This window comes from Salvelinus fontinalis, chromosome 31, assembly GCF_029448725.1.
Source record: "Salvelinus fontinalis isolate EN_2023a chromosome 31, ASM2944872v1, whole genome shotgun sequence".
NCBI lineage: Eukaryota > Metazoa > Chordata > Actinopteri > Salmoniformes > Salmonidae > Salvelinus > Salvelinus fontinalis.
Genome location: NC_074695.1, coordinates 35,939,083 through 35,951,951, shown reverse-complemented (window position 1 = coordinate 35,951,951; position 12,869 = coordinate 35,939,083). Strand labels below are relative to the sequence as shown.

At 38.9% G+C, this 12,869-nt stretch overlaps 2 protein-coding genes across 4 annotated transcripts in view; one reads left to right on the top strand and one right to left on the bottom strand.

Annotated features, from left to right (window-relative positions):
* Window positions 1-8,975, top strand: part of clstn1 (calsyntenin 1) — a 74,783-nt gene extending 65,808 nt beyond the window's left edge. For both annotated transcript variants that reach the window (XM_055892393.1, XM_055892392.1), the window contains 2 exons: window positions 907-1,091; window positions 4,821-8,975. In XM_055892393.1, coding sequence (XP_055748368.1) covers window positions 907-1,091; window positions 4,821-5,015 — 380 coding nt within the window. In that variant the 3' untranslated portion in view covers window positions 5,016-8,975. The remainder of the gene's footprint in view (window positions 1-906; window positions 1,092-4,820) is intronic.
* Window positions 8,976-9,590: 615 nt separating this feature from the next.
* lzic (leucine zipper and CTNNBIP1 domain containing) lies at window positions 9,591-12,802 on the bottom strand. Of its 2 annotated transcripts, none has more exons than XM_055892401.1 (7): window positions 12,490-12,802; window positions 12,111-12,220; window positions 11,666-11,801; window positions 11,184-11,282; window positions 10,810-10,905; window positions 10,411-10,492; window positions 9,591-10,301 (listed from the first exon to the last, which is right to left on the bottom strand). In XM_055892401.1, exons 2-7 carry the CDS (start codon window positions 12,209-12,211, stop codon window positions 10,243-10,245), a joined length of 573 nt encoding a protein of 190 aa, XP_055748376.1. In that variant the 5' UTR covers window positions 12,212-12,220; window positions 12,490-12,802; the 3' UTR covers window positions 9,591-10,242. The 2 variants fall into 2 exon arrangements, with proteins under 2 accessions (XP_055748376.1, XP_055748375.1); XM_055892400.1 differs by lacking the exon at window positions 12,490-12,802 and adding an exon at window positions 12,370-12,438.
* Window positions 12,803-12,869: the final 67 nt, after the last annotated feature.

Genomic DNA, 12,869 nt, shown 5'->3' with positions numbered 1-12,869 from the left:
CTTTTTTTATGTTGAGAATAAGTCATTCTGATTGGATGGGCCTGGCTCCCCAATAGGTGGGCCTATGGATGCGCCCCTGCCCAGTCATGTGAAATCCATAGATTAGGGCCTAATGAATTTATTTCAATAATTTATTTCCTTATATGAACTGTAACTCGGTAAAGTTGTTGCATGTTGCGTTTTATATTTTTGTTCAGTGTAGTCTGATGCAGTTTTAGTAAGCAAATGAAATGTGACCCGTGGAACATGTGGGGGGGGGGAATCTAACTTTCCAAAAACAACCAGGCCATTAAACCCAACAGCTCTCGCCAACTCTTCTATCCATGCATCATAAATCAAATCAATATTTATTTAACCATAATTTAACTTGGCAAGTCAGTTAAGAACAATTTCTTATTTACAATGACGGCCTACCCCGGCCAAACCCTAACCCGGACGATGCTGGGCCAATTGTGCACCGCCCTATGGGACTCCCAATCACGGCCGGTTGTGATACAGCCTGCTTATTTAAAGTGAATTTAAATTCACAACACTCTTCACAGTAAAAGAGAGAGAGTTAAAACAAGCAGGAAGAATAAAATGGATAAATATGGGAACATAAAACAAACAACAACAATATAAAGACATTGATTAAAAGACAGAGCTAAATAACAGTAAAGTAATTGATTAAAGGACAGGCTAAAAAGGTGGGGTTTCAAATGTGATTTTAAAACCTCGACTGTGCCTTTTTTGTTAAATCATGTGATAAATGAGCTGAAAAGGAGACTAGATTATGACTTTAAGTCTTACCCAGCCCTAGAAGTGAATATAGTTTGTGTGTGTGCGTGCATACGTGTGTGTGTGTGTGTGCGTGAGCTTGCATGCGTACATTTGTCCTAATACACACTCTGTGTGTGTTGTCCCCAGTGGTCCCCAGCGCCGCCACCATCGTCATTGTGGTGTGTGTCAGCTTCCTGGTGTTCATGATCATCCTGGGCGTGTTTCGGATCCGGTCAGCCCACCAGCGCACCATGAGGGACACAGAGGGCGGCAAGGAGAATGAGATGGACTGGGATGACTCGGCCCTCACCATCACAGTCAACCCCATGGAGGTAATATATCATATAAATCATTTAGCAGACACTTTTTATCCAATAGTAGTACAAAAACTGATATAGTAGAGTGTGCATTTTTTATCCAAAGCAACATGCAGTTGTGTGCTGGAATCGAACCCACGATCCTGACGTTGCATGCACAATGCTCTACCAACTGAGACACACAAGACCAACAGAGATGGCGCAACCGATCATTCAAAAACAAATAGACCACACGGGCACACTGTCATGCTCCAAAAAGGTTTCCTTCTGGTCAAAGCCTTGCACTGAAATGGCAAATCCACAGGTGAAACAATAACAAAGTGGGCACCCCGTCTTTGTTTTGGTAAAAAACTGCGGGATGGGCCTGGAGAAATGTAACCACTCTCAAATGCATAGACAGAGCAATGGATGCAAGGACTGACAATACATGGTCTCAAACTTATAATTTTAACTACACTGAACAAAAATATAAAAGCAACATGTAAAGTAAAAAAAAAAAATCACAAATGTTCCATATGCACAAAAAGCTTATTTCTCTAAAATGTTTGGCACAAATTTGTTTACATCCCTGTTAGTGAGCATTTCTCCTTTTCCAAGATAATCCATCCACTTAAAAAGTGTGGCATATCAAGAAGCTGACTAAACTGCATGATCATTACACAGGTGCACCTTGTGCTGCAAAATGTGCAGTTTTGTCACACAACATAATGCCACAGATGTCTCAAGTTTTGAGGGAGTGTGCAATTGGCATGCTGACTGCATTAATGTCCACCAAAGCTGTTGCCTGAGAATTTAATGTTAATTTCTCTACCACACTGCACCTCCAATGTTGTTTTAGAGAATTTGGCAGTACGTTCAACCGGTCTCACAACCGCAGACCACGTGTATGACGTCATGTGGGCGAGCTGTTTGCTGATGTTGTGAACAGAGTGCCCCATGGTGGGGTTATTGTATGGACAGGCATAAGATACGGACAACGAACACAATTGCATTTTATTGATGGCAATTTGAATGCACAGAGATACCGTGTCAAGATCCTGTCACCCATTGACATGTCACCCATTGAGCGTATTTGGGATGCTCTGGATCGATGTGCACAACAGCATCTTCGAGTTCCCGCCAATATCTAGCAACTTCGCACAGCTATTGAAGAGGAGTGTGACAACATTCCACAGGCCACAATCAACAGCCTGATCAACTCTATGCGGAGGAGATGTGTCGCGCTGCATGAGGCAAATGGTGGACACTCCAGATACTGACTGGTTTTCTGACCCAAGCCCCTACCTTTTTAAAAAAGGTATTTGTGACCAACAGATGCATATCTGTATTTCCAATCATGCAAAATCCATAGATTAGGGCATAATGAATGTATTTCAATTGAATGATTTCCTTACATGAACTGTAACGCAGTAAAAAAATTGAAATTGTTGCATGTGCATTTATTTTTGTTAGGTATATGTTTTGAGGCTATACAGTGTTTAAATTTACAATGGTTACAAAGATCGGAGTAAAACGAGCATATATTTTGGGTTCTGATTGGGTGTGACAGTTGAACTAAGCTCATAAGTTACTCATTGATTCTTAAAAAAAAATACTGTATCATTGTTTTATATGTCCAAAATTGGTATAGCAATTGCAGATTGCCCCTTTTAAAGGGATAGTTTTGTTATTTTTACATATGTATATACACTGCTCAAAAAAATAAAGGGAACACTTAAACAACACAATGTAACTCCAAGTCAATCACACTTCTGTGAAATCAAACTGTCCACTTAGGAAGCAACACTGATTGACAATAAATTTCACATGCTGTTGTGCAAATGGAATAGACAAAAGGTGGAAATTATAGGCAATTAGCAAGACACCCCCAAAAAAGGAGTGATTCTGCAGGTGGTGACCACAGACCACTTCTCAGTTCCTATGCTTCCTGGCTGATGTTTTGGTCACTTTTGAATGCTGGCGGTGCTCTCACTCTAGTGGTAGCATAAGACGGAGTCTACAACCCACACAAGTGGCTCAGGTAGTGCAGCTCATCCAGGATGGCACATCAATGCGAGCTGTGGCAAAAAGGTTTGCTGTGTCTGTCAGCGTAGTGTCCAGAACATGGAGGCGCTACCAGGAGACAGGCCAGTACATCAGGAGACGTGGAGGAGGCCGTAGGAGGGCAACAACCCAGCAGCAGGACCGCTACCTCCGCCTTTGTGCAAGGAGGTGCACTGCCAGCGCCCTGCAAAATGACCTCCAGCAGGCCATAAATTTTCATGTGTCAGCATATGGTCTCACAAGGGGTCTGCAGGGTCTGTCACCACCTGCAGAATCACTCCTTTTTTGGGGGTGTCTCGCTAATTGCCTATAATTTCCACCTTTTGTCTATTCCATTTGCACAACAGCATGTGAAATTTATTGTCAATCAGTGTTGCTTTCTAAGTGGACAGTTTGATTTCACAGAAGTGTGATTGACTTGGAGTTACATTGTGTTGTTTAAGTGTTCCCTTTATTTTTTTGAGCAGTGTATTTGTTTTCATGTCTGTAGACTGCTTTCAAGGTTAGGAAATAATTATTAAATTAAAATGTAAAATTGCTGAACTATCCCTTTAGCAAAACAATGGGTGTATTCAACAGTGTGCAGGTATCTATTTGTGTCCTAAGCCAGAGGTGGAAAAAGTACAAAATTGTCATACTTGAGTGAAAATAAAGATACCTTAATATAAAATGACTCGAGTAAAATACTACTTGAGTAAAAGACTAAAAGTATCAGATTTTAAATGTATTTAAGTTCAGTGGTGGAAAAAGTACTCAATTGTCATACTTGAGTAAAAGTAAATTCTACACATCAAATTCCTTATATTTAGCAAACCAAATGGCACACGTTCCTTTTTTTATTACTTTTTTTGACAGCTTGGGGCAACTCCAACACTCAGACATAATTTACAAAGGAAGCATTTATGTTTAGTAAGTCCACCAGATCAGAGGTAGTAGAGATGACCAGGGACGTTCTCTTGATAAGTGTGTGAATTGGACCTTTTCCCTGTACTGCTAAGCATTCAAATTGTAACTAGTACTTTTGGGTGTCAGGGAAAATGAATGGAGTAAAAAGTACATAATTTTCTTTAAGAATGTAGTGAAGTAAAAGAGGTCAAAAATATAAATAGTAAAGTTCAGATACCCCAAAAAATGACTTGGGTAGTATTTTTACTTAAGTACTTTACATCACTGTGCAAAGCTGTCATCAAGGCAAAGGGTGGCTACTTTGAAGAATATAAAATCTATTTGAATTTGTTTAACACTTTCTTGGTTACTACATGATTCCATATGTGTACTTTCATAGTTTTATGTTGTCACTATTATTCTACAATGTAGAAAATAGAAAAATAATGAAAACCCCTTGAATGAGTAGGTGTCCAAACTTTTGACGGGTTGTGTGTGTATATATAGAAATAATAAAGACAACACAAGAATAAAAGAGGAGGCTATAAAAAGGGTCAGTGCCAATACCAAATGTACAATGTGCAGGGATACTGGAGTATTTGAGGTAGATATTTACATGTGGATGGGGATTAGGTTTATTAAGTGACTGGGTATCAAGATAAATAATAATAGTTAACAGTATGGCAGCAGCATAAGTGTTGGTTACAGCCTATGCAGCTGCTGATCGGGTTCCTCTACTTCCTTCAGATCTTTCTCACAATCACTTAATAATGTGTGAAAGACTGACCCTCTCTCTCTCCCTCTTTCCTCTGGTAGACTTATGAGGACCAGCACAGCAGTGAGGAGGAGGAAGAAGAAGAGGAGGAGAGCGAGGAAGGCGAGGAGGAAGACGACATCACAAGTGCTGAGTCGGAGAGCAGCGAGGATGAGGAGGCCGGAGAGCCAGAGGACCAGCAGGGTGCCAGCAGACAGCAGCAGCTGGAGTGGGACGACTCCACACTCACCTACTAACAGACACACACACATACACACACTCATACATTTTTACATGCACATGCAAACACACCCTTCTTACACACACAAGCAACACACACACTCATATACACATACACACCACAGGAGGTTTGTGCCACATTAATTGGGGAGAACGGGCTCGTGGTAATGACTGGCGCAGGAGTGGAATGGTATCAAATACTTCAAACATATGGTTTCCAGGTGTTTGATGCCATTCCATTTGCTCCGTTCCTGCCATTTATTATGTGCCGTCCTCCCCTTAGCAGCCTCCTGTGATACACAAACTTCTCTCACACACTCATATACATACGCTAACACACATGACTCATAGAATTTCTCATCCTCACTACCCCTCCTAACCAGTGGGGGCACATGATGTAAAAACAAAACACAAATCCCCCTTCAAAGCGATATATTGTCAAGGTTTCCCTGTCGTCATCTTAGTGGTGGTACTCTGTGTAGTATAGTAATCACCGGATCGCTGATTTCTTACTTTTTTAATTTTGAATGTTTTATTCCCGGGAAGACTTGGCCAACATTTGCATTTTGTTTTGAGCTACCGTGAGGAAACAACCTTGCACTTTTGTTTAGTTCTTTACTGATGTAAGGCTTTCAAAATGGAGAATGATTTTTTTATATGTATATTCCTTGCACATCTGTTTTAGATTTGTTTGCCGCTAAACGAGAGAAGCTTTGACTTTATTTTTTTCTCTTTGTGCTTGAGTTGTAGTCCGGAGAGTGAAACGAGATTACGTTTCAGACACGTAGACCGCATATTAAAATGTTTCTCCTTTTAGAGCATGAGGATATTTGAACAAGTCATATGTTTAGATGAATAAATTGCTTTTTAATATTTTGTAAATATGAAGAACCATGTAATTAGTCAATGTGTTAGTGAAGGCCTAAACAAATGGGTCCAATATCTAAAAAGACGCAGTACGTCGTGTAGAATATTTGTGTCACAAAGGCTATAGCATGTTGCACATTTTTTTGGCAAAGCTCTTCCGTCATACTTGTACAAAATGTCCGCTTCAAGAAGAGCGACCCAGAACTGTACACAGAGGTTTCTATGGCAAAGTGTTGCTCATTTTGTCTTTTCATTTGCAAGGAGGTAGTTATTTCTTTGCTTAGTGGGTACAGGACTGGTCGGTTTTGCTTTCGGCTCCTCACATGCCACACTCCTCACATGCTATATACATAAGGGCGGGAGGTAGCCTAGCGGTTAGAGCATTGGGCCAGTAACTGAAAGGTAGCTAGTTCGAATCCCCGAGCCGACAAGGTGATAAATCTGTCAATGTGCCCTTGAGCAAGGCACATAATCTTAATTGCTCCAGGGTCGCTGTTGATAATGTCAGACCATGGCCGAGACCCCACTCTACGGTGTCTCACGGAGAGTTGGGATATGCAAAAAACACATTTCCAATTCACGTGTGAAATAGGACAAATATAAGCACCCACCAAATTATGATTATTACTTTGCTTGACTTGCACAGGTGGCAATGCTGTACTCAAGGCGACAATGTATTTGATTCCCATTCTAGTCTGTTATTGTACAGAAGGTCATTTGAGGTCAAGATGATCACGTTCAGTAAACCACAGTCCGATGTAGCTTAAAGTACTAAGAAAACAGCCAGCTTCTGCAGTTCCGCTATCAATTCACATTGAGAGTAGATATGAATATTTCTGCTTGCACAATAGGACCAGAAGAGAACTACACTCCATCTGCAGCTTTAAAAAGCCCTTCCATGTTCCAGTCCTGCCGTGGCATCAAAAATATTAGAACAAAAACACAAACGAATCTCAGCATACAGACGGACCTGAGGCATATGGTTAGTCTAGCTTTAGGAGGGCTCAATTCAATAGCACGGCTGCTGTCGTTCTTTGGAAGAGAAATGAAATGCGAGAACATTTGTCTGCTTCATTGCAAAAAAACATATTTTTTAAAGATTTTTTTCATGGCATGGCTATTTAACCTTAAATAATATATTAGATGCATTTTTAAACAGTTTTCTCATTACAGTTAAGCGTAGTCTCAATCTCACTGCAGTTGTTTTACTTATTTGAAGGATATTGAAACCTTCAAATAAGTAATAACAAATGCAAATAAATATGTTGTTGTGATATGAGAACTCTTTAAAATGTAGTCTTCTTTGTCCTTGTTTGAATCTTTAAAATTAAATATTTTTTTGCAGTAGACCACTAGATTTTATTGTACATGGAACTGTACTGTAGAGTTGTTCTAAGATATTTGTTTACATTTGGTAAACTTGTTTTCCCTCTGGTATTAGTATAAAACTTATACAATTAATTGAAAATATGTCAGATGTTAACCTCTATATTTCCTCTCAAAAATCACTGCTTGTTCATTTCAATACCTTCAAAAAACCCATGTGGTATAAAGGATTTGTACCCCTCAAACAGGTTAACGTTATTCCACCGTTTTAGGGATCCAACTGAATTATGTACATTCTGCAAAACTTTCATACGTATGTTTTATGGCATGACTTTGAGAATTTTAGTCAAACTTAAAAGTAAAGTGAGGCATGACAAAGTTGGAAAACTGTTGGAAAGGTTTATAAAGGAAGTCTTATACTTTGCATGTTAATCTATTTTTAGAGGCCAAATACATAATGGCTCAAGTAACACAAGTGTACCATTTTATGCTTTGCAAGTTTCATATAAAGTAATTTTTTGGAGACCGTTCCAAGTAACTTTTGAGGGTTTGATTGAAACCATATGTCTGGAGTCGCTCAATCACATTTCTGTTAGGCCCAATGTATTTATTATTTTTGGTCAACTGTCGAAATGTGGTGAACAGTCTCCCCTTCAATATGACTAGGGCCCAATAAGGGGGTCAGGTTCAAGCTGGCCCAAGTTGGGAGTGCCTTTTGCCGATCACAGCGCATTAACACAACTAACAAAACACTCATCCACGCTCTTTTAGTTGTGGCAACTTTTATTTTGTAACTATTTAATGCTAGATTTCTTACAGAGCTGGGGGAAGTGATTTTTATTTAATTTTGTAGTAATAATAGTCCACTGCTAGTTTTATTAAAAGTTAATGTTTTACATAGGTGTCATGTGTCTATGTTTATGTGTAGCGAAAGTAGAACCATATTGTATCCTCTATAGATATTGTACTGAATCATCATATTGAGGAAATCCACTTCTAAAAAGATGTACAATATTAAAATGCTCTAGGCAGCATATGTGGGTATAAAGTTACCTATTTGTGTATAGTGAACGGTAATTTTGAACAGTGTATTATTGCCTGATTTGCAGACTAAGTTGTTGAGGGCAGCATGAAATTCACCAGAACAAGAGTATAATCTTATTCTCTCCAAATTTCTCACGCTCATTTTGTCACAGTCCATTGTCAATTTAACATTCTGAACATCTCATCTCCCTTTTAAACATTTTATTTATTTATTGAAAAGTACAAATCAAACATACTACTGAACAGCCACCATTCCAAGGGGCCAGAGTTTACAACTGTTTGTGCCAGTCAGTTGAGCTTGGGCCTCAAGTCAAGTTCTTTGATACTTTTGATCAGCCCCTTGGACATTTTCCTTTCCATTGAATTGAATGAATGTCGCTGTCCATCCAACAGACATATAGGAGCTTTGGGATTCAACGGGTGTTTACGTTGCATGAATCACTTCTAATGAAAACAACAATTTTCTGTATATTACATGTGGAACTGTGAGATTTGAGTGGGAGAGGGGACATGTATACTACTGATTCTCGGATTGTCTGTTTTCACAAGTCCACACCACTCAAACATTTTTGGTTTATTTTTTATCTTTGCTCAAAAATGGATGGTGACAATGTTTTCAGAACTGTTGAACGCTTCCTTTTGTGCTTGTTGCGGCTGCTCTCACTTTTCTACCAATTGAAAGGCAAATTGTAGTGAAGTTGATGCTTGCTCATGAACAAAATAAAGGATGAGAGTACAAATGTGTCTGGATTATGTTCTGTTCAATATTATGAGTTCACACTTTTAATTAAGACTGGTGTCATTCTCTGTACTTGAGGTCTGCTGTCCTTGCCTTTTTACTAAGTGTGCACTTGCACGCCTCCGCATGGTGGAAACATTCTCTAGCCAATGATTACACCAATACAATGGTTCTACATAAGAGGAAGTGTGCAAGTACACATGGAAAAGGATGCAGCCTGGCTTATTTTGAAATCTGTGAAACCATGTGGAGTAATGAGTAGGATTCTACATGCAAAAGTGATTACTTTAGCTGCCTTCCCAATTATACCTTTAAAAAAATAAAAAAAATTACATTTTAATGGGAAAGACAGATACACCATGCTGCATTCTTGACAATATGACTGAGCAGCGCAGATTATCGGTCCATTCGAGCAGGGCATGCCTCCCCCACCGGCTTCGCTAGTTCAAATCCACTCAGTTATAAGACTGTCAGGGGAGTCAGAGCACTGGTGTTGCTTATAAATAGGAATGTTTGATCATGGTGCCCCCTGGTGCTGAAAGAACAGAACTAGTGTGTAGAATAATAGAAATGTGTTTTAACCACAAAACACTACTATATTTAATGAGACAGAAAATTGAGAAATGTAACTTTATATTAGGAATACAAAAATCATAGAGAAACTTATACCACTTATGATTACATTTTTAGAAAGTATTTTGTAGTCAGACATCAAACACACGACACATCCAAAATGATGCATATACACTGTAAACTGACTTTAGATTGACATTTTGGGGCTCCTATCAATTAAGAATCGGAGCTGGTTCAAGTTGGTGTGTTATGCAATTACATTTAAGCCAAGCGTTGCATATTTAACACTGCAATGGTTCATTTTTTATTTTGACATGAACAGTTATGCAGGAAAAATAATTCAATCCAATAGCTAAAACAAAATGATTTAGCCATGAAGACAATCAGTATGAAAACTGAATTTAAAGCCTTCAAAATGTCTGAGCCACACTTAACAAAAAGGATGACCGATGGACTGTAACTGTTCAAATTCTAAATAGACTACTCTACTCAAATACTCTAGTACCAAATGCATACCAAGTTAACAATCATCAGAAAAAGAAAAAAATGTACAAAAGTTTAACTTTACTCTTTAAAAGCAAGTACGGTCTGAGTGCATGATTGATTTACATTATCAATATTATGGCACTGTTATTGGGTGGAAACACTTGATGTTAAAACAAAATCATAGACATTGGATAACACCTGAATACCCTCTATACCTTGGTTTTCTCCACACCAGAACTAGCTAAAGCCATTATCTTGTCTTCTGATCCTGAAAAGAGTGAGATGCTGGTTAAGTACACTAGTTTACATTGTTGAGGTTGGATCTCATGGTATAGTAACACGTAAAAGAAATAAGAAGTGCAGTAGTTAAAGCTCACCGAGGTCTGCAGTGATTTTTTCAAATTGGCTGAGAGTTGCAGTCACATTTTCAGCCAGAAAAGTCTCGTCTTCGACTGTAAGCTGCAGGAAGAACAAAGATAAATGAAAAAAGAGTGAAACTGAGGAAAGAACATTAATCCACACCATAGTCAAAAGACACCTGTTATAGTATTTCACTAAATGAAATGACAGTTAATGACTGTCATATGTAGCATACAATTAATTGAACTCCAGATGGTTACATTTTGTAATAGTTTTTCATTACATGTTATACCAATTACCATTCCATCATAGCAGATTATCAAAATATTCAATGCCGCTTTCTCTTACAGTATTCATCACAAGTTTAAGCTATATGAAGAAGGGATCACAGTACACTGGTACAACGGGCCTTTTACCTTCTCGCCCAGTTTTCTCAAGGCAGTGAGGATCTCCACCTTCTGCTGAGTGTACACATCCCTCGAAAGTTTTCCCACCATAACATCACGGTCCATCTACAGAGAATTTCACACCATTAGGCTAAACTTTCAGGGGCGGTTTCCCAGTCACAGATTAATCTTAGTCCTGGATTAAAAAGCTATTTCAATAGAGACTCCATTGACCATGCTTTTTAGTACACGACTAATATGTGTCAGGAAATCCGTCCCTCAAAGCATTCCATGAACTGAACAGGTTTTAGAATGTAAAACTTACTTTTGATATTAAATGTATCAAATAATGTACAAACAATAATGTACATCAAATACATAGATGGACAGTGCATCCGACCAACCTCTGCTAATCTGGTTCTCAACTGCCCCGGCTGCTTCTTGGCAAACATTCGGATCACCTCAGGGGTCTTGAAAGCTTGGCTGATGGCAGCCTGGATTGCCTAATGAAGAGAAGGACAGTTCTCCCATGTCATGCATCATGACAACATTATGGTTTGTCATTACCGGTTATAATATTATGTCACTCTTATGATATGACAGTGTATGGCCCATAGAGATCCATTAGATTAGGGGTGTCAAACTCATTCCCTGTAGGGCAGTGTCTGCGGGTTCTCGCTCCTTCCTTGTACTTGGTTGATAATTGATTATTTAGGAACTGCCATCACCTTGTTGTCTAGGTCTTAATTGGACACACTTTTAAAGGAATTAACAAAAACAGCAGACACTCAAACCTCCATGGAATGAGTTTGATACCCTTGAAGTATATTGTTTATATTCATAGTATTCTATTTAATTCTAAGATCTGGTCATCCAAAGTCCCTACCAGTTGCATTCCTCCAAGCTCATCCACCAGTGTCATGTTGCCTGTCACCATCTTCTTCAGAGACTCATTGAACTCATTCAACTGCTCCAGGGTTTCCTTCTTGGTCTCCTCATACTCCTCCTCTTCTAGGTCTTCTCTAGAATAAACAGAGAGCTCTGGTAATGGAGGAACAATATCTATGGGTGTACAGAGATGTGCTCTAAATTCCATTAATACTATATGTATCACTTTGTGGAATCATAGAAATAGAATGAATATAATGACTCATTCTAGTTCTGTGAGTGGAACATCCACTCTAGACAGATGTGGTCTAAGTTCCACGCTACATCCCTCAGTGGAATCTTATAAATATAATACACTGAAATAAATATTCTAGTTCTGTGTGTGGAACATCCAGACAACCCACATTATGTTCACAGTTAGGAATGACTGATGATGAGAGTACCTGCACTCTTCCAAATCTTGGAGCTGTTGCATCAATCTGTCCAGTTGCTCCTCCATGTTTTGTTTTAGTTTCCCAGTTTCTGATTTGCCACGAGAAGCCATGCTTCCACCCTGCAAATATCATATTTAGTGAGAAAATAGTTCAATTACAAGTATCACTTGTGGATTAACTACCTAGTTACAAACACAATGGAGAGGTCCATCCTTTGACATGAAGAATAACATTCGCTATTAGCTAGCTACTGTATGTAGTTAGCTACCTTGTACCCACTGGCCGCCAGATTCATCTGACTGGGACAGTTTGTTTGTGTGTAGTAGTGTAGCCTGTGGCTATAGTTGTCTAGCTGCTGGCTTGAAAAAATTAAATAAGTAATCCTCACCTGATCGTTACAACAATATAACTCGTCTCAACACAATCACCTTAGGGAAGAGGTGAACATATATTTGAATAGTTCTCCATGAAATGTGTTACAAATACTGTCAAAAAACATTTGGGAGTGTGGGAGTTGTGAACGTAGCTCTTGTTCGTGGTCATGGATAGAAGGGATCCAGCATTTGTCAGAATTGACTTTTCGTAGCTGGTTTATGAGAAATTACGTAGCCGGTTGAATGTCGAAGGTTAGGAGAATTTGGTTAAATTTAGAACATTGTTAGCATTAGCTAAAATGCAACAACAACAAAAAATGTTTTACGTACATTTGACAAAAGCTGAATCCCATCTAGACTTGACTCTTATTCCGTGGGTGCGGCCTTTTCCTTT